This window comes from Coloeus monedula (genome assembly GCF_965178545.1).
Source record: "Coloeus monedula genome assembly, chromosome: 5".
NCBI lineage: Eukaryota > Metazoa > Chordata > Aves > Passeriformes > Corvidae > Coloeus > Coloeus monedula.
In genome coordinates this window covers 35,054,808-35,074,676 of record NC_138785.1, presented here as the reverse complement: position 1 = coordinate 35,074,676, position 19,869 = coordinate 35,054,808, and the positions used below count along the sequence as shown (strand labels likewise).

At 36.0% G+C, this 19,869-nt stretch overlaps 1 protein-coding gene across 1 annotated transcript in view; it reads left to right on the top strand.

The window, feature by feature from the left end:
• Positions 1 to 19,869, top strand: part of MARCHF1 (membrane associated ring-CH-type finger 1) — a gene marked incomplete at both ends in the record, with an annotated part of 86,900 nt that overhangs the window by 28,345 nt on the left and 38,686 nt on the right. Inside the window, one exon of the mRNA XM_082281923.1 lies at positions 14,680 to 14,730. Coding sequence (XP_082138049.1) covers positions 14,680 to 14,730 — 51 coding nt within the window. The remainder of the gene's footprint in view (positions 1 to 14,679; positions 14,731 to 19,869) is intronic.

The window sequence follows — 19,869 nt, the reverse complement described above, 5'->3', positions numbered from 1 at the left end:
GAAGTTTATTACTGAAATGGTGAAGCACACAGCTGAGCTTGGAAAGAACTAAGGTAAACTGAAAACAGAATATTGAAATTACATCTTCATACTTTGTCTTTATTGTGAAATAGGAACAGCAAAGAAGATACTGAAACTGTCTCATTGTCTATTGACATTTTCTCTAACCTGTCCTCTTTTTCAGATCATTGTTGTAGTTTTCCATGGCCCTTCTAAGTTAAAACACAAACATGTTTTGTGGAATTAGATTTTGTGTGCTATTTTTAAAGAAACTCAGCTCTGGAAGCAAGTAAAGAAAAACAAATCTAGATTTAATCCCTTTGCTTTCTGCTTGATCACTCATCATTTCTAATCAGTTAAATGCTTAATAAAAATATCAGGACCTAAAACTGAATCCTTAATCCTTCCTCTGAGGCTCTTCTCTATAATAATTTATTCTCTTTATTTATTTATTGTGAAAGCTTTGTTTTGCTTGTTTATAGTAATAATTGGCAAGATTACTGTTTCTGTACAAGGAAAAAAGTTCATTTTGAGCTAAAGATGGTTTTTTAGACCTAAAAGAGAATCACCTGAATACCATCTGCATTTTTATATTTGTATAAGCCAATGTTTGCCAGCACTGGGAGGTGAGATTTCCAAAAATCTGAAAGGTAACAAGTTGCTGAGGATGTTCTATGAGCATCAGATTGCAAATTGTGGACCACGACCTGAGATGAATGAGCCAAATCTTCAGTGGACAAGTCTCCATTTGACTATGTGTAAGTCACCAGTTAAATACCTGCTTCAGATACAAGTGGCAGGATATTGTGTATTTTCTTTAATTGGTATAACTGTGCTCGAACATAGACAGCTGGAAATCTGGAAATGTACTGAGGACTGAAAATCTAGAGCATTTATTACAGTGAGGTCTATTGAAATGTGAAGAAGTATGGTACTTATTATATTTAGAAAATTACGCTAGAGATTTGGGAGTAATGTTATTTCACGTTGTGTAGTGACTAAGCAAGGCAGGATTCCTTGGTGAGAAAGCACAGAAAAGAATAGAATGAAATCACATATGCTTCATTACTGCCTGCAGTAATGGAAAAAATGAAGAGCATAAGGTATTAACTTATGTCAAAGACAGTAATTAAAATGTTTCATGAATAAGAGACTGGATCATTTCAGTGGTGTTTTTAGCAGCTACAACCTTGAAGACAAACACAAGTAAATGCATGGAATATTGTGTGCAAATGCTAAAGTCAATTACAGTGTCAGGATGTTACTCCCAACACATTAGTCTACATTCTGTGCAGTAATTAACAGATATTAATAAAATGAATGTAGCCTATTCCATATTCTGGTAAGTAGTTATTTATAGCTACCCTGGGAAAGTTTGAATTATTGTCTGTCCTAATTGTTCCAGGGACTTTTTTTTTAGGCATGAAGGTCTGACTGGGAGGAATTAATAACTGCCTGCAAAGTCTTTGCATTACAGTTAATCAGATATCTTGGCAGAGCTGCTTCTTATATTTTGGTCTTATTTTTCTATTCCTTCATTTGTCACATCTAGAATCAGAAACTGTGCTCTAAACAGTAAAATCTTCTCTTGCTAGTGTAACATTTTGTCTCCACCAGGACAGCGTCATTATTATCTGTTTTCCCCAATCTTCCTCCTCCTTAGCCTCGTGGTGTTCTTCTTCACATCTAAGAGATTTCTGTTTATAACACAAAATCTGCTGAGAAGGAGTAATCAGTAAATACTTTGCTGTATGTGCCCATCTCTCAACACATCTTTGAGTCTAAATGTAGGTCATGCCTGTCTGGAGAAACCTTCTGTCATGAATATGTATAACTTGCTTGGCAAGTTTGCTAACAAATAGGTGTATTCTGTGTTCCTCACTCCTTTTTGCTTGCATTATTTTATGTGGAAAAAAGAACCAACATTCAGCCTTTTAATTAAACATTAAGGTAGCTATAAAGGAAAAGAACCAAAAAAATCTTTTGTGTAATAATTTCCTTCCATCCCCTGACTGAACAAATGAATATATAGCAATAGTTAGGGCTTGTGAGTAAGCCCAACTTACTGGTCATTTCCATAGCATCCTTTAATTAATGAATATAATGAATATTTCAGAAAGCAGAGGGGAAAAAAATTGCTGTCCTAAAATATTCTAGAGGTAACTGAAACAAGGATCAAGCATTGGAACAGGCTGTCCAGGGAAGTGTTTGAGTCACCATCACTGGACATATCATCCCTGGAGTTATTTAAAAATCTTGTGGATGTGGTGCTTGTGGACGTGGTTTAGTGGTAGATATGGCAGTGCTGAGTTAACAGTTGGCTTGGTGATTTTACAGGTCTTTTCCAACCTAAACAATTCTATGATTCAGTGTTTTATGAAGGATGGATTGAAGTACATAGAAAGAAGATTTGAGTTAACTTCAGTGTTAGTTCTAAAGCAGAGACACATAGGGTATAGAGATACATTTTAACTTGAAGCTGTCTTTTTTCAAATTTTCTACACCTTTTACTGTGAATACGTGTATTACCAGGAGCTTTCATATAGAGCTTTGTTGAAAATAATTTTATAGAAATTTTGTCATTCAGGCCCTAAAGTTTTTATTGCTTTGATGGTTAAAGAGGCATGAGTTGCAATGTTCACATTTATGTTGAAAATTACAAACTACACAATAACGAAATGAATTCTATTAAATGATAAGCCAAAATGTCCTTAATTATTTATTAACCTAATCTCTCATTAAGATGAATTTAGGGATTTCCAGAAGAAGTGGGGAAGTTGTTAATGAATATATCTATGGAATCTATGTGCATCTTGGATTCAACTGGCATAAAGTTTCCTCATGTTCTTACATTTCTTATTTTCAGCTTGTGATTGTAAGGTTTCAGGAATGCTAAGCCCATAGCACCAAGATTTCCAGGGCCTGCTGGTAACATTTATGGTTTTTTGTCTGCATTCACAAGTAGGAATCCTGGCCACCAATGTACAACATAAAGACATAAAACTGTAATTAGATATCAGATATAAAAAGGGTGATATTGAACATACAGCACATAATCAAGTAATGTTTTATAGCTCTATTGTAATTGAGGCACTTTGTGTATTTAATTAAACTTTTGTCCTTTGATAAACACTTGGGTGTTAGAAAACTACTTGACCACCCAGAGGCTTTCATCTCTGGTACTAATTGATTGGAATACAGGAGGTCACAAAAACACAAAGTGATCCCTGAATTCCAGCTTCTGAAATGTGTTAGTTGGTCTTTTCAATTAAAAAATCTGCATATTTTCATCCTGAACAGAGATAAATCAGAATGCATACCATGCTGTGAAATAAAATAAATTACGTGGTCCACACACCACGTCTACTTTCTTGTAAAGAACTTAGACTATTTGCTGAAATTTGTATACTGACCACCAAGAGTGTTCTTACAAGAGAGAGGTTCCCTGCAGAGACCAGATGTTTGGGGTAGCATCCTGAGGGATGAGAAAGGATGTTACTGACAAGAGAAAAATGAAGAGCATTCAGACTGATAATGGATCACACACTGATTGGAGTTCAGCATGGTGATAAAAAGCCTTCTCTTCAGATTCACTGCATCTTATGGAAAAGCAAAGTCGTGTCTTGTACTGAGAGGTTTGGAAAATAAATAAATGCAGTGCCTAGTGTGTGTAGGAGGCTGGAGTAGCAGTTGATTGGCTCAAAACAACCAGGTGGGAAGTGCCTTATTCCATCAGAATGTTCTAAAGTTTGCAAGTAAAAGTTGTTTTGAACCTCCTGAGAATTTTGTTGTTTCTCTTGCGCAACTCCCAGAATAAATCCAATTACCTCCTCCCCCTAAATCCGCTGAGCAGACTGGGGATTACAGTGTACTAAAGTACTGTCATGTTATACAAGATGGAATGAAAAGACAGATCTTTACTGATTAAGGATGGAAATGCTTAAATACATCATCTCTAAATGATAGTAATGTGTAAATAATATACCCATTCGATTTAAGAGTGCTACAGTGAAATTTATTGTGTTGTGTTTCTGTTCATCCCAGAGAAAGACAAAATGACAACTTGATGTCATGGTGAGGAGGATTCTATTTCATTTTCTTGTTCTGTATGTCAAACCCATTTAAGATGGGTAATATGGTGTGAAAATAAGTGATAATTAAAGAGTTGCTTTATTTCATGTCTGAAACCAAGATATGTACAGTGACATATATACGTGTCACACCTGTCCAGAAGTAATAAAACTAAGCTGAACTCCTAGTCTGACATGAGAAAAACAGATTGACAAATTACAGCCTGCAGGCTGTTAATTGCACTTGTATTTTAGAGAAAAAAAAATCAGGGAAGTGGTGGTTGTCTTCATTTTCTATAGCTGAGAAATTTCAAGAAAAAGAAGTATAAAACATTTTCAGTTTTTCAAAGCACCTTTATCAACCACACCCAAACACAAAATCCCCATAGCATGTCTCCAGAGTTAAATAAATGTAAATCAAGTGTTGGTGCAATCATGCAGGTTGTTTATAAGTTCCAGGTAATTTTAAAATTAGCAAAAAAGTAGCAGGAGGTGGTTTTGACGTGGAAATCTATCACAAATCTTATGGCTTACCTGTTTTACCTAAAGTGCTCTGATTAACATAGTGAGATGGTAGAAACTAAACAGAATGCCGTTAGACATTGATACAATATTAATTAAAGCCCTGTGTTTTTGCTGAAGAGAATTAACTTGGCAAATAGCAGTGGGGAAAAAAAAAAAGCATTAATAAGATATTTGTAGGCCAAGATGTGTTTCTAAATGTGACAAGTAAATCTGCAGACACTATGTGTTAGAGAAGCTGGAGCCTTGTATTGAGTGCCAATAAGTGCACATTTCTCTGGTGAAAAACTTAATGGTAATGAATTAATGCAATTTCTCAGCCTCCCTGTAGGTTTCTCTTTTGTCTCTAAAGAGCAAGCTTTTTTAAATGCCTGTATGCATAGAGGAAATGTTTATAAGAGAAATAGAGAAAATTCTTTATATAGTTCCACATTTTGACAAAACAGGGGAAACATTTTCCCATGTCTATTTTTCATTCCATCTCTTTTCCCTTATATTTGCCTTTTTTTTTAAATTCATTTATTGTCATAGTATTTTCTTCAGTTGTAATTAATATCATCCCTCTGCATTTTGTTATTTAGTAGCCTTTGCAAATAGTATTCTATATGTCTGGATAATACCAGAGTATGTCATTAGGGTGCTGACTACCAGTTTATTGATTTTTAAATTATAGGCTTCCTACACTTTTTCCTCTGTGACTTTTTAATAAAAAAGTACTGGCGAGTTTCACTTGTCCAGTATCTGTCTTTGCAGATTTTAATTTTTAGCTATATGGTCAGCTTTGGATAAAACAGGCACCCAAAGGATAATGTGAAGGGCACAGGCAGCTAATTTTACTAGATTTTTCATGCAGTGCTATACTTAATGCCTGGTGTTCCACCACCCAGTTCCTGAGTCAACAAGGGCAGATACTATTTTAGATGTGTATTTTTTGCATGCTCAGTATTTTAGAATGCCTAACCACAGAGAACAACTGTAGGTTAGATGCTTGTGGTTTTTCTTAAGGTTAAGGTATGGCCAGTCAGCTGATGGATTCAGTGAGTGAAACTAGTGCTGTATGAAAATTTGACATCTATTTAAAGAATGGAAACAATCATGTGAAACTATGAAGGGTTTAGAGTAGGTTAACCTAGAAACTGGTTAGGATATTGCTGTCCTTAGTCTCTGGTAGATTGTGTCATTTGGAAGGGAGCTGGGTGTTACAGGACTGGGGTTTATTTTAAAAGAGGAGTGCCACAAACTTCTCTGCCAGTAGGTTCAGTCTGCTGTATTGCCCTAGAACAAGGAAGTAGAAAGATCCCCTGTGACCAGGCTGTTGCCACACAGCAGTGTGCTGCTTATTGCCCAAGTCAGTCCTTAGCCTCCTAGTAGAGCTGAGTGGAGACATTTGTCAAAAATGTGTTGCATTGTATTGAATAATGCAAATACTGGTACTTCCTACTGGCACTTGTTTCTATGAATCCCCTCAATTCTTTTTGTTATTTTAATAATTTGATGCTTTGGACATAGAAATATATGATGTTTCATGACCCTTCAAGTGAGGGTGTGATAGCATCTTGTCTGCTCCAGATTTACTTTTCAAAGTATGTTCTATTGCTGAAGGACATGTATACAATTTGTGATACTTTTGATACATTAGAACTCAATCAAATAGCTTACATTGAAAATTTGTCCTGTGGTAACTTCTTCAAGTGCTCAAAACTTAAATCACCTGGGGCTGGGGCTGGATTGTTGCACAGCATTTTCTGAACTTGGATGAAGTATGTAATCTGAAGCAGGAAAATGTGGAAGATGGTTCTTAGAACAGTTTAATATTCATCCAAGTTCTTTTCTTCTGTTCGGTGAGGGAAAGGAAATCATCTCCTTCAGCCTCTGAACTCAATCAAGTGGCTCCTCTTTGCATGTGCAGAAGGACATTAGAGCTATTTCCAGCCCTCAGTTCCTGGTTATCTTAATTGCAGTAGGACGAAGTTCACTTTGCTCCTAGAATGCAGGAGATATGAATGAGCAAGACCTTTTACCTGCTTTGTATGACTTCTTTGTTTTAAGACTCTTGCTCACCTGTACGTGTTGATCTTCTGAAATCCTGGCCTTTTTCTGTTTTGTTCCTTTAACCTACTGTTTTTGAAGCCCAGCTGGCAACTAAGCTGCACACAACCATTCACTCACTTCGCCTGTGTTGGGATGCAGGAGAGAATTGGAAGACTAAAAGTGAGAGAACTTTTGTGTTGTGGTAAAGGCAGTTCAATAGGTAAAGCAAAAGCCACACACACAAGGAAAGCAAAACAACATTTTCTCCTTCACGACTTTCCATGGGCAGGCAGGTTTTCAGCCATCCTCTGGAAGGTGGGGCGACATCATCTGTTTAACAGTTTCTTGGGAAGACAAAAGCCATCACTCCAGACATCCCGTCTTCCTTCTTCCCCCAGCTTTATATGCTAAGCATGACGCCATATGCTATGGAATATCCCTTTGGTCAGTTGGGACCAGCTGTCCCAGCTGTGTCACCTCCCAGCTTCTTGCACAACTCCAGCCTCCTCACTGGCAGGGTGGGGTGAGGGGCAGAAAAGGCCTTGATTTTCTGTAAGCCCTGCTCAGCAACCAAAATGTACCTGAATTATCAACACTGTTTCCAGCACAGTCCAAAACACCGTCCCATACCAGCTACTGTGAAGAAAATTATCCCAGCCAAAACTAGCACAAACCTCATTCCCACTTGTAATAGGCACTGCCAAAAATAATTGTCCAATAAAAGCCTCTGACTAGATTCTTACCTCGCAATCAGTCAAGGGCAACTACGTGACACACGTCTGTTAAGTGATTTGTGTTGAACAAATTCCCAGCTTCATGGTTATTTAATTTGTAATTTTGGCAAGGATTTCCAGGACCTTTTCATTTTTGCTACATATGGTAGAACAAATTAAAATCTGGCCCTTTCTGTGATCTGAGAAAGGGATTTCACTTAGGTCAGGTGGGTGTTTAGTATACTGTTTTCTGACTATTCTGTGCATGCCTGTGCTTTGTTTCAAGGTTGATTGAATGCTGCTTTTTTTTTTTTTTTTTTGTAATGGTGCATTTCTTCCCATTTGACAACAGCTTTGACCTTGAACATCTGTGCAACATAGAGAAAGTAACTGAATGTTTTAACATGGAAGATATGCATGTAATTGCAGGTAAAAGCATCACTGTGAAAGCCTTAACAGGAAGCATGCTATTGACTCATCTTGGCCTGGGATGGAAAGTGCTCTGAGCCTCATTAAAGTGTAATTAGCATTTTCAACTCAAAAGGAGGGTGGATCCAATTCTGATATACTTAGCATGCTTATTAGCAGCTTACACTGAAAAAAACAGCCATAAGTAACCCAGCAATATGTCTGTGCCATGCAGTTGGTGGCATTGTAAATTTTTGTTCAAAGGATAAAATGCTGAAAAAGAAGATAACTTCCTCAAAATGTTGACTCTGAACTATATTACAGTGGAAGTACCAATGTAAAAGTGTTATGGTCTTATGGGCTGCGAATCTGGCAACGAGGATTTCTTAGTTGCACAATAAGTGACAGGGCCTATGACAAGTAAAGCACCTGTACATTATTCTTAAGTAAGGTTACCCAATAGACCATGAACAGGTGGGTCTCTAGGATCACTGCTATGTACTCTTCTACCCATGTACAAATGTGGCAAATATACAACTTCTAAGGTAATTAAACTTTTTTTTTTTTATGTCACACTGGAATATGTAGTCTGTTTCCACAGATTACAGTCAGAATGGCATTTTGAAATGCTTCAGCATCCTCAGCAGCTTTGTTTGTCATAATTAGCTGGTTTTGCACAGTTATGCTTTACAACAGAGACCTTCAGTCTGTTTAGATTTGCCTTCTCTTTCTACCTTTCCCCTAGTGACCTTGTAGGTGATTTGAAATTAATGTTGAACTTCTTAGTAAAGTTAAAATGTCTTAGAATAAGCAAGTTATTTGTTTACAAAGAAGGGAGATAGATTTTCTTACATTTTTAAATATAGATTTGACTACCAATAATTTTATATTTGGTGATTTAGTGGTATGATCCATTTGTATGAGGAATTATATGTCTGACTGTTAAATACTGGAAAGTATGAAAAAAATAGATAAAATATGTAGCAGCACAGAGAATGATTGCATGAAAAGAGGTAACTGCTAGCTGATGATAGGCTTTTTTCTCAGTATTATTTTAGAGCCAAAATCTTCTTTGACCTCCTTTCAGAATGCAAATTCCCCACATCAAACCTGTTTAGGTATTGCCAGTTTCTCTAAGTTTGCTAGGATATCACCAGCAACTGATTTCCCCCCTCTCCTTTCCCATGGAGAAAAGGCTGTCCAGGTCCAAATTTGCCTAGAGGCAGGCTGTATGCTCTGTCAGTAGTAACATTACCATTATCTTCTTGGCATAAATAGTTACAAATAGACAGTGATTTGCTTGTATTTGTTTTAAAAATGTGGACTCCCAACACAAGAAACTGCAGTAGGTTTTGGGTAATGTAGCAATTGCCACACCATGGGAGACAGTGTTATCCTGGCTCTGGCTATTCACAGTAGCAGATAACTAGTAGAGAGTAAATACATTTGCATATCTATTCATACAAATAGATTAAGAGATAGTAATGTATTTTTAGATGTTTATATATGTGTAATACAGTATATGTGAATAATACAAATGGTAATATTCTGTGTATTTTGTTGATATTTAATTTCATCAATAGATTCTGTTGTCTGTACTTCGTTCTTTTAATGAAAGGTTGCATCTGTATCACAGTCTTTAATATTCACAGTGAGCTTTTTTTTCTGTCACCTGGCACTTTGAATCTAGCAGTTTTGTCATATTGAAAAAATTCTGGGTTCCAGTAAAATTATGCATGATGCCCAGTAATTACAGGGTGTTTAAGTCTTAGTTAACTATGGGCATTGGAGTTTTTGGTTAACAGTTAAAGCAGATGTTCCTGGTTTGTGATTTTGTCTTTCCATTTTTACGTTGAGATATTGAAATAAAGTGTATCAAGTCCATACATTAATTTTAATAATGTCAGTTCCTGCTCTTTCAGCAGCTGATGTTCCTGCTTGAGATCATCTACATATGTGATAGGTCAGGCCATAAAGGGAAATCAGTTTCTGCTCCCGTTCAGAATTCTAGAAGTGAAAAGGTGCCGAGATGAGGCTCCTGTGCAGATCCAGTGAGGGGGTACTATGTGGAGAGGCACTTCAGGCAGGCAAAACTGTGTTTGTTTGGCCTGTGTTGTGCTTACACTTAGGAGGCATTTATTTTTGTTACGTGAGACATGACTTCCAGATGAAAATCTGTTGTTGCAGTTATGTGTGGAACTCTAAGCCTGAGGACTGTGCACACGTGTGAAGCAGCATGTGGCACCACTGGGATGCAAAGATTAGAGTCCACAAAAAAGAAAAGTAAGACAAAATATTTTGTAAAAGAGGTTTTTTGGGGGGTGGGTTGGGTGCAATTGTATGACAGAAGCTGTTGCTTAAGATTCTCCTGTGATCTGAGATACCCTGATTAATTCTTGATGCTTTTGTGCTCACTTCAGAGAGATGAAGTGCAATCCATTAGCAAGGTGCTTGGGTCAGCCCGAGTGATGCTCAAAGCCAGAGCAAAACAAGGGGCAGCTGAGGAAAGAAACCAGACAAATGGATTAGTTTAAAATGTGTTGTGCTGCCCAGCAAGACTTAAAATTGTTAACCGTGCATCTGAATATTTATATATGAGCCAGAAAACAACCAGCTAATCTCCTACTTTCCTCTTTTTAATGAGAGCCTGAACTGTTCACAGCAGTATTTTAGAAATTTGCTATTACTAACATCTTCCTCTACCCAGTCAGAGTTTTATCTCTTGCTTTAAAAGCAAAAATCTGTAAACAGTCCAAGTCACATTTCCAAATTGAAAAAAAAAACGAAAACCAAGAAGCTGTATCTAAGTATTAGAAAGTTTAATGGGCTTAGATTTAAGATGGTGACTGAAATTAATATCACTTCAAAAACCCAGTCTTGGGCTGAAATGAAGTTTTAGGAGGTTGTAAAAACTGTTGTAAAAAAAAAAGAAATTTTGCACTTATTTTTAAATATTTTGATTACTAATTGCATACAGAATTTTTTTTATTATGTGGTGGGACAGGTGCATGTAACATTCCACCCAAAGCACGTTTATGAACATGTCATAATCTGAAATTTTGTGGTATTATTTCTCCTTTGTCTTCCTCCCAGAATTTATATTGAAGGCTAAATTTAATTTTCAATTATATCCTTGTAAGTGATCCTGGTAAAACCGAATTCTTACGAAATTTACAAACACAGACTGATTCTTCTTGATATCCGAATGGAATAGTTAAAGGAACTTATTTTTCTGCTATCACATCTTTGCAAAGATACCTGATGACTGCTTGCAGGATGTAGTGTAGGATACAAGAGATGAGATACTGGTGGTACAGGACATCTGATAATAAGGAGAGGCATTTCAGTGTGGTCTTCATAAGACAACCCAAAAAGCTTGTGCCTGTCCAGGAGGAGTCTTGGGAGGAGTTGTGTTGCTATTTTGTTGACTGGAGGAAAGCATTGTTTAAGAATTTTATTGAGAGGTCTCTGAATATCTTGTTTTCACTTTGTTCAAGGGCCAGAACTGTGTACGTATAAGTTTAGAAAACTCAGTCACGGAGATCAAAAATCCTCTTTACAGGCATTAAATAATTCCTGCTGAGAAGTGTAATTCTAGAAGGTGAATGCTACTTTCTTTGAAATAATCTGATTTGAAGATTAAGGAAATTGAATCTGATTTCCTCGATGCACAAAAATATGTATAGATATTTGAATATATATGTCTTTGGTTATTTCTTTCCTCTGCTCTGCAGTGCTGTGGCCTCACCTCGAGTCCTGTGTGCAGTTTTGGGGACCACAATATAAAAAAGATATTAAGACTTTAGAGAGCGTCCAAAGGAGGGCCACAAATTTGGTGAAGGACCTTGAGGGGAAGCTGTATGAGGGGCAGCTGAGGTCACTTGGTCTGTTCAGCCTGGAGAGGAGGAGGTTGAGGGGAGACCTCACTGCAGGTACAGCTGCCTTGTGAGGGGAAGGGGAGGGGCAGGGACTGATCTCTTCTCTGTGGTGACAGTGACAGGACCTGAGGGAATGGCCTTAAGTTGTGTCAGGAGAGGTTTAGGTTGGATATTAAAAGTGGTCACAGCACCAGCCTGGCAGAGCTTAAGAAGCATTTGGACAATACTCTCAGGCACATGACACTTGGAGAGGTCCTATGTAGGGCCAGGAGGTGAAGATCCTTGTGGGTCCCTTCCAACTCAGCATATTCTATGTTTTGTTAGCTTTTAAAATGTAAATTAGTATTGAATCTGTACCAAAAAAAAAAATCTTCCTGTTTAGCAAGCTTGTAGGGAAAGCATTCTTCAATAAAGATAGTTCCTCTTCATGTAGTTATAACAAAAATCGATTATTCTTAACAATGTGAGTACTTCGTAAACATAAATCGTTAAAACAGAAGTATGCAGACACTCTTTAATGACACATTTCAAAAGTGATTTTGCCATAACTTTTCTGTTCTGTTCTTTTGTTGTTGAATAGGAACTTCAATGAAGAATTCTGTATTTGATTTATGTACTGTTATTTAGTGCAACGTTTTTTGTTCTATTTGTACTGTGCTTTTCAGGATAAATTACCGTGAAATTCCTGAACCTAGTAATAATGATTAAATTTATTTATTTGTTTTTCCAAAAAAATTGTTTAGACTGCACTCTTTTTCTCAGTTTAGCCCATTCAGTGTATGAGCAGTGCTTTGCAGAGTGTGGATGCTCTGAATTTTCAGTTGGAGAGTGAGAATCTTGTTGTAAGTCAAGTGAAGGAGATAATCTGCCAGAGAGAAAAATGAATCATGTAAAAAGCCTGGAGAGTTGTAGTCAAGAAACAGATTTTGAAAACGAATCTTGAATTTCAGATTGTTGAAAGAAAAGAAGTTAGAGTTCCAGGGTTCACTACAGTGTCAGAAAATACAACGTATTTTTTAGTCCAAGTGATGGACAATGAAGGCTACATGCTTTTAGCAGGGAGTCTCTCAGCTGTGATCCCCGTTCATAATTTCTAACCACAAAATGGGAATTAATTTCATGGGTCCATAAGTTCTATTATTTTGAGGTCAAAGCAGAGCTCCTCTGAATGATGTACTCAGAATATCCAAAGTGTATTTTCTATGGATATAAATGCAGACATTCAAAACTGTATATATTTAATGTTGTTGAGAAAGGATAAGCAATTATGAATTTATTACCAAAGCTACAGGGGATAATATACCACAGAAGTAATATTTGAATCGTAGGATACTTCAGGTCAGAAAGGATCATCTACTACACGTCGCTGTTCAAAGTGGGGCCACCCTCAAGGACAAAATGTAATAAATGAATGCATAACTTAAATAATTTATTTTTTTTTAATTTTTCTTTAAAAAAAAGATGAGACTGACAAACCTGAAGGTGGTTAAGTTCCAAGAATTAGTTTCTATGATAGAATAAAACGGAAAATGCTGTGTGGTCAGGGAGCTCAGTGGTGCTCATTTTGATGACAAGTGTCCATTGTGCTACTTAGTGCTAGTGAAGACAAAGGAGAGAGAGTTCAGGATATTAATATTTAAAATACAAAAAAATGATGGCACTGAGGGATGAAATAAAAACATAAGCCACCTACAATCTGGAGGAAGAGAGATATGTAGGTATATGAAACAACAAGTAGTTTTAAAACTGTTTTTTCATATGGGTGTGCTCACTGGGATTGAGATCAAAGTGGCTTTTTAAATACAAAAATGACAAATAAAAGCGGGTTTTTTTATGTTTGCTGATAAATTACCTAAGGTTTCTTTTGGGTCATTTTTGCCACTGCAAAGCTGTTCTGTGCTACAAAGTATTGGGGAAATACTAATTTCTGGACTAGACATGCATTAACAGAGGAGGAAATTTAGCCTTTGGTAGCTGTCAGCTTCTGTATTTTTCTGTAGTTATGTTGAATACAGGTTGAGGAGAGATGGGTTGAAAGCCTCTTGTGGACATGTATGCATATATGTGTTTGCATGATGCATGAATTGCAAATAAAGCTACAGAAGTGAAAGCTCTTCTTTGGGTTTTGACCCCCTGTTTCTCCAAGCAGGTTATCTAACAGACTTACACATGATACCTAGTTCAACTCCTTCTAGGTAAAAATCAGTCTTGTTGACATGAATGTTTCACTTGAGTGTTTGAACGTACATTCTCAAAAGCTGTGAAAAATATTTTCTTGATTCTCTTAAGATACAAGCATTTACTAAGGGGATGAGCCCTGTTTCTGAAATATCTTACCTTTTCTGTGTAAATGAAGCTGAATCGATTGCCAGGGAAGTGTAAATACTGAACAAATTTTTGAACCCCTGCTCCACTCCCTCCTTTGGATTGCTAGAAAAAACCCCACAACTAACATGTGCTCTAGAAAGGTCGCTCTTTGACATACACTTTATTAATGTATTTCAGCCTGTGGTGTTGGTTTGTGCATATGTGTTGTTTGCAAGAGTGAGAGGGGATGGAGGAGTAGGTGTTAATGGAACTGCATCTCTGCATGCTTACAATTTGTTGTCCTCAGAACATATCTGTCCAGGATGTCATCTAGTACTGTTGATTTTCCTGAGAGGATTAGTTCTACTTTTTTTTAAAGCAGGAATATGTTCAGTGTGACTAGGAAGTTTTTATTTTTGTAATGAAACATTCCTTTTCATACATAAGTACCAGTTTTCATGAGGAACTCTGATTATTCATTTCACTCAAAATGGTTTTTCTAAAAAACCTCAAAATAAATGGAAATTAAATGCTAGCATTAATTTCTTACAGAACCTTTTAAAAACTTTTACTCATGTAATTCTCAAGACGTTGTGGTGGTTTATTTCTTGAACTGTCTTCCAGTGTACAGTTGGTAGCCAAACTGAAGAAAATAGAGGAAGAGAATCTCTGTGCATTCACAGTCACAGAAAAGATTAGGTAGAATCCGAATGACATAACTTTTTTTCATCTTTTAATTTTGTTTTCCAGAATGACAAATCCCCAGGGCGTTCCACAAGTCGATCAAGTAATATTTCAAAGGTATGTGAAATCTGTTTCCTTTTTCTAGGATTTAAAGGAAACTAGGTTATTAGATATAATACAGTACTTAAATCCATTATATTCCTTATATAGTATTTTATTTACAAAACCCAGATACTAAAGTTTTGCTGCAGAACATTATGGTTACCCTGTAAACTCCATCATAAATACACAATTAGTCATTACTGTAAAATGGGTAATAATAATTAGCAAATAACACATGCACTTTTTTCACCTGCTTTCCCCAAGTGTTTAATGTTACCTTAACACTTTGGCTTAAGATAGAATTACTATTTCATTTTTCTCCTCCTGCCCTACCCAAATAATAACAGCTGTAATGTGTAGAGCTATGAATCTGTCTTCATTTCGAACTGAATTCTGAATTCCTTTTACAGGGATATATGGTTCCCTGAAGCCAGGACTTTACATCTAGATGCTTTTTGGTTTCTAGGAAACAGAGAAAGGAAACATTAGGAAAGGCAAAATATGATTTGTACTGGAGTTCTCTTGGCTTAACCCCATTTTTTTCTGTATTTTTGGTTCAGATGTGGCTGAAATCTCTGCCAAAAAGCCAGTATACACAGCAGGTAAAAGATAAAAACTCAACAATTTTTTGAATCCAAGCCTAAACATCTGCCATGCATTATGTTTGATTATAAATATTAAACATTTTGCATTCAGGGTAAGCACAGTATCCTTAAACCTCTTCCCTATAATATTTTTTGTCTGTGGGGTACCCAGTGTAAAACCTTTTTCTTCTCAGAGCCATAAAACAAAAAAAAGACAACAATGATTTTAATTTAAAATACTAGTTCTATGGTAAGTTCTGCTGTCTTACATAAAGAAGGGAAAAAGGAAGACAGGGAAAAACATGTAGAATATATCCAGCCTGCTGTAGGATGTGGCTGAAACTCTTCCAGACTTACTGCCTATCTTTAAAAATTATATAGTTATAGACTTACAAACTTGATCACTGGGAATTGTAGTGATTACTTTAATTAAGAGTTTTAAATGCATGTCTCTAGCTATAGTTACTGTAACTATATGACTTAGTATGACTTTTTCTGCTTTTTTGAAATACAGGTTCATGGGTTGCACTGTGACAAAGCATAAATGTATTCACTGACATGGGAAACATGCCAGTGCCTAACATTTATTTTGAAGTGATTTCTGCAGAAATCAGTATAGTTGCTTATTAGAAAGTGATATTTGCACTGGTTTTAGTTGCAAGCTAAAAGAACAGGTTTTCAGTCCTGCACTCGATCTTTTTCTGATTTATAGCATCATTCATTGTTTTGGATCAATTTTTCTATGAGAAGCTACCTGTCAATGAAGTTTTTCAAATGCTGAAAGACATTTGATTGGCATTCCAGTTTCATTTGCTATCTGACTCAAAATGCTTTTTTGGTAAAGCAGGTTTTTATAGGTGTGTGTGTACATAGAAAAGCAAACACCTGACTTTGCAGGTTAATATTGCATGGCAGAAAGTGATAGTAAAATACTGCTCCTCAGAACAAGATTGAAAGCTTTTAGGCCAGATAAACTACATGCCAAAGGCAAGAGCTGTGTTCTGCGCAGTGTCAGATCTTGCACACAATAAAAATTTCAATGGGCAGAAAAATTAGATAGTCTTTATGTAAAACTATATATTAGTGTCATCAAAACATTGTCTTTCACTGTTTTCCTTTGCCTGTATGTGTAAGTTAAAAGGGTCAAATAGAATTATATTTTAAGAATTACTGTGTGTTAAGTATTCCACCCTTGGCTGGATGGAGCTCCTGCCCCAGAGCAGATACCACTGGATTTTGTATATTTCATTTGTGAAATGAAATATAGCATAGATTCTGTAAATACAGATTCATATTTCATAATGCTCTTAAGTTGTTTATTCGGAGATGACACCTGACATTTGCAGTGTATGCTTGGGCAATTTTGCATGCTAGGTACATTAACTCTGAATTTTGTGGTATTACAGATTAAACTGAATTGCTGAACATTGAATATGTCTTACTTAGTTATAATGAGAAGGAATGATTTTGATTTGTTATTTTCCAGATATTAGTTATTATACCTATCCAATCCAGAGATTTTAAAATCAAACATTCCCTAGAGGGGTGGATGGGGGTGGGGGTGGGGGGAAATCAACACTTCTATTTTACCATTCACTTTTGCTGTCTGTTGAGAGTGCAGGAGTTTAGCATGTTGCAAGGACTTTTCTTATTGCATATATATAGATATAAAAAAATTTCTGTCAAGAATTTCAGTAATAGACTATTTAAGGCAAATGAAAGAACAAAACTTAAAATATTTGACTGACTACTGTGGCTGTCTTCAGTGAAAAGCCACCTGGGAATTCATTCATTCATTCACCTCAGCCTTTTATTTATTTATATCAAGAAAACTGCCCTGGAACTCCAAAAGCAACTGCTTCTGTTAGTTTTCCAATCAGAGACAATTAGGAAAATGTATCAGTGTCTGGTTTTGCTGCACTTCTGGTAATAACCTAGATTTTTCCTGTGCAATCAATAAATCAAGAAACAATCTTTTTGCATTCTTCCCTGCTAGCGTTAGATTATTAAATCATATTTTGGATTGATCAGTATTTCACATTACTTTGTATGGAAAAAGTGTAGCCCTAGTTAGTAGTTACAGCTTTCAAAACCTATCTACATAAAGAAACCTGCACATAAATAAAAATATAAAGTATTTGGAAATGTGGGTTATGAACCAGCTTTGATGATTTTAAATTATTACTATTTTTTTAAGCATTAGACTTTTTTCCCCACCTATTTCCTATGTTGCTGGTAGCAGAAGGAACTTTATTATTCTTTGTAAAAGATAGTATTTTGCAGTGTTCTGGATTTCAGAATTGAAATTGTCCTATCTGCATGTGTTTAAAATCTATGTAAGTGAAAAACTTGACCTTGTCCATTACCTACTTGACATTGCTTAGTTTTCTGTGTGCTGTAACTTCTTTCATTAAAATTCTTATGTCTTCCTAAACACGTGTATAATTTAAGAGGAAAGCTAGTCAGAGAAGGATCTGGTGGATTCATTGTTTTCTGTTGTGGTTAACCAGTGGAACAAATCTCATGTCTGAATTACAGTCTGTAGAGGTTATGCTTTATATGTGTTTCTGAGGCTGCCTGGTTATGTTAAAATGCTTTCTGGAAGAAATGTTTCTAAAACATTGTAATTATCTTTCTGTATGTTAATTATGATTCAAGAGCTCATTAGAGAAGGATGCTCTCTCAGCAGCAAGATTTGGAATTCTCTGATGGGAACCTTGGGCTTATTTTTCAGTGCAGGGAAAATCAGGCTTGGAGCAAATTGCCTGAAATTTTTTTTGCCTCAATTACTTCTCAAAAACCTGGAGCAGGTGTTAGAACACTTTTTATTTACAAGTCTCTGAAGCATCCATCTAATAAAACTCTGTTGAGTTATATCAGGAAGTGAGGTGCTTGTTTTGGAATATTCTGTGTGATAATATTCACATTTCTAATTTAGAATATGAATAACAATAGAGGAAAGAAAGAAGGAAAGAATTGTTTTTGCTGTATGTTAGCAATTTCTGATTTCTTGTGTCGGGTGGGGCTCCTCTCAGTAAGATACAAACAAAAACCAAAAGGCACCAGGATGCCAAAGTAGTGCTCACTAAAGTTCTAGATGAAAAATTTACTGTTGCCAATGTATTGATTGTTGATTTGAGCCACTCAGTTTGTGACTCTGAAATAAATTTCACAAACTGGGTATCAAATCCTGTAATAAGTAATATAATATTTATCCTTTTGAATTATAAGTTACCATTTAATCTCTTCCATTAAGATTGAATAATCTTTCACATGGGTTTTGATACTCTCAAGTATTTCATCCTCTCTCAGTACAAGGTGAATGTATGAAGAGTCCTGTATGGCAGTGTGGATGGTTTACACAGCTTGAGGCAGAACTGACTATTACCCACTGTAAGTGTGTAATGGGCCAAACATGCCACCATGTCTGAGGCAGTGACACCAACAGAGAGCACATAATGTCTCCTGACAGCATTATTGTAAGGAGGAATGATAGGTTTTATGGTGAAAAAAAACCATAAAGGAGCTCAAATGTTCTTTTTAAAGAAGTTCTTGCCATGGACTTTGATTGCCAGCGCCAGGATTGCAGCATTTCCAAGATCACCTGTTGCATGTCTGAATCCTAAAGACTGGCTGTGTGACCCCTTGTGTTTTGCTACAGGGAACTACGATGCTACAAGTTGATCCATAGTTTTTACTGTTCTCTGCCAATTTCACACTAATCATAAATGAAAATTCTCTTCCAGATTGGTAGTTGATTTTTTTTTTCAAGGAACCATGTAGCCCCATCCCTTCCAATTGTAGGTTCTAGATTACTGTAATGAGCAACTGAGAAAAAAACTTAGGGCTTTCAAAAAAGAAAACAAATCAAGCAAAAAAATAAGTCCTTGCTCTTGTAAAGCGTAAAATGTCATCCTTCAAAAGTGCTTTTACAGTAAATAATACCAGGTATACAAAACTGGTATTAAAATATAAGTGTTATGTTAGTCATCAAATCGTTCTTCTTGCTCATAAACAGAATCATTATTATGAAAGGTGAAGCCTAACCTAGCGCTTAGCTCTCATTTACTGAAAACAGTGCAAAGTAAACAAGTTAGTGAAAAGATTTTGTTCATCAAAACAGAATTCGAAGGCAAAAATAAAAGGCAGAAAACCAGAAAAGCTAGAATTAGATCCATTGCATAGTAACTGTTTCCGCACTTTTTAAATTCCTAGATATGAATGTTTAATTTTTATGTGTAGAGAATGCTTTGTGGTTTGTCCATACAATTTATTCTTTATTTACAATTAGCTTAACAAAAGGCAGGACAGCAGAATTTATGTAAGTCTGCCCAAAACTTGAACTTCTGAATAAAATTGCATGAATATATGCTGATAATAAACACATGGGGACCACTATTAGAAAATAATTCAATTTCAGTTTACTCTTGGATACGCTTTTTTTTGGACCTGTTATAAACTCATGTTCTACTGAGAGGGAATACATAAAAATGTGTGATTGTATGTATACAAGAATGTGTACAGTTTTATTAAATCACTGTTTTTATCAACAGTGTATTCTGAGTATACC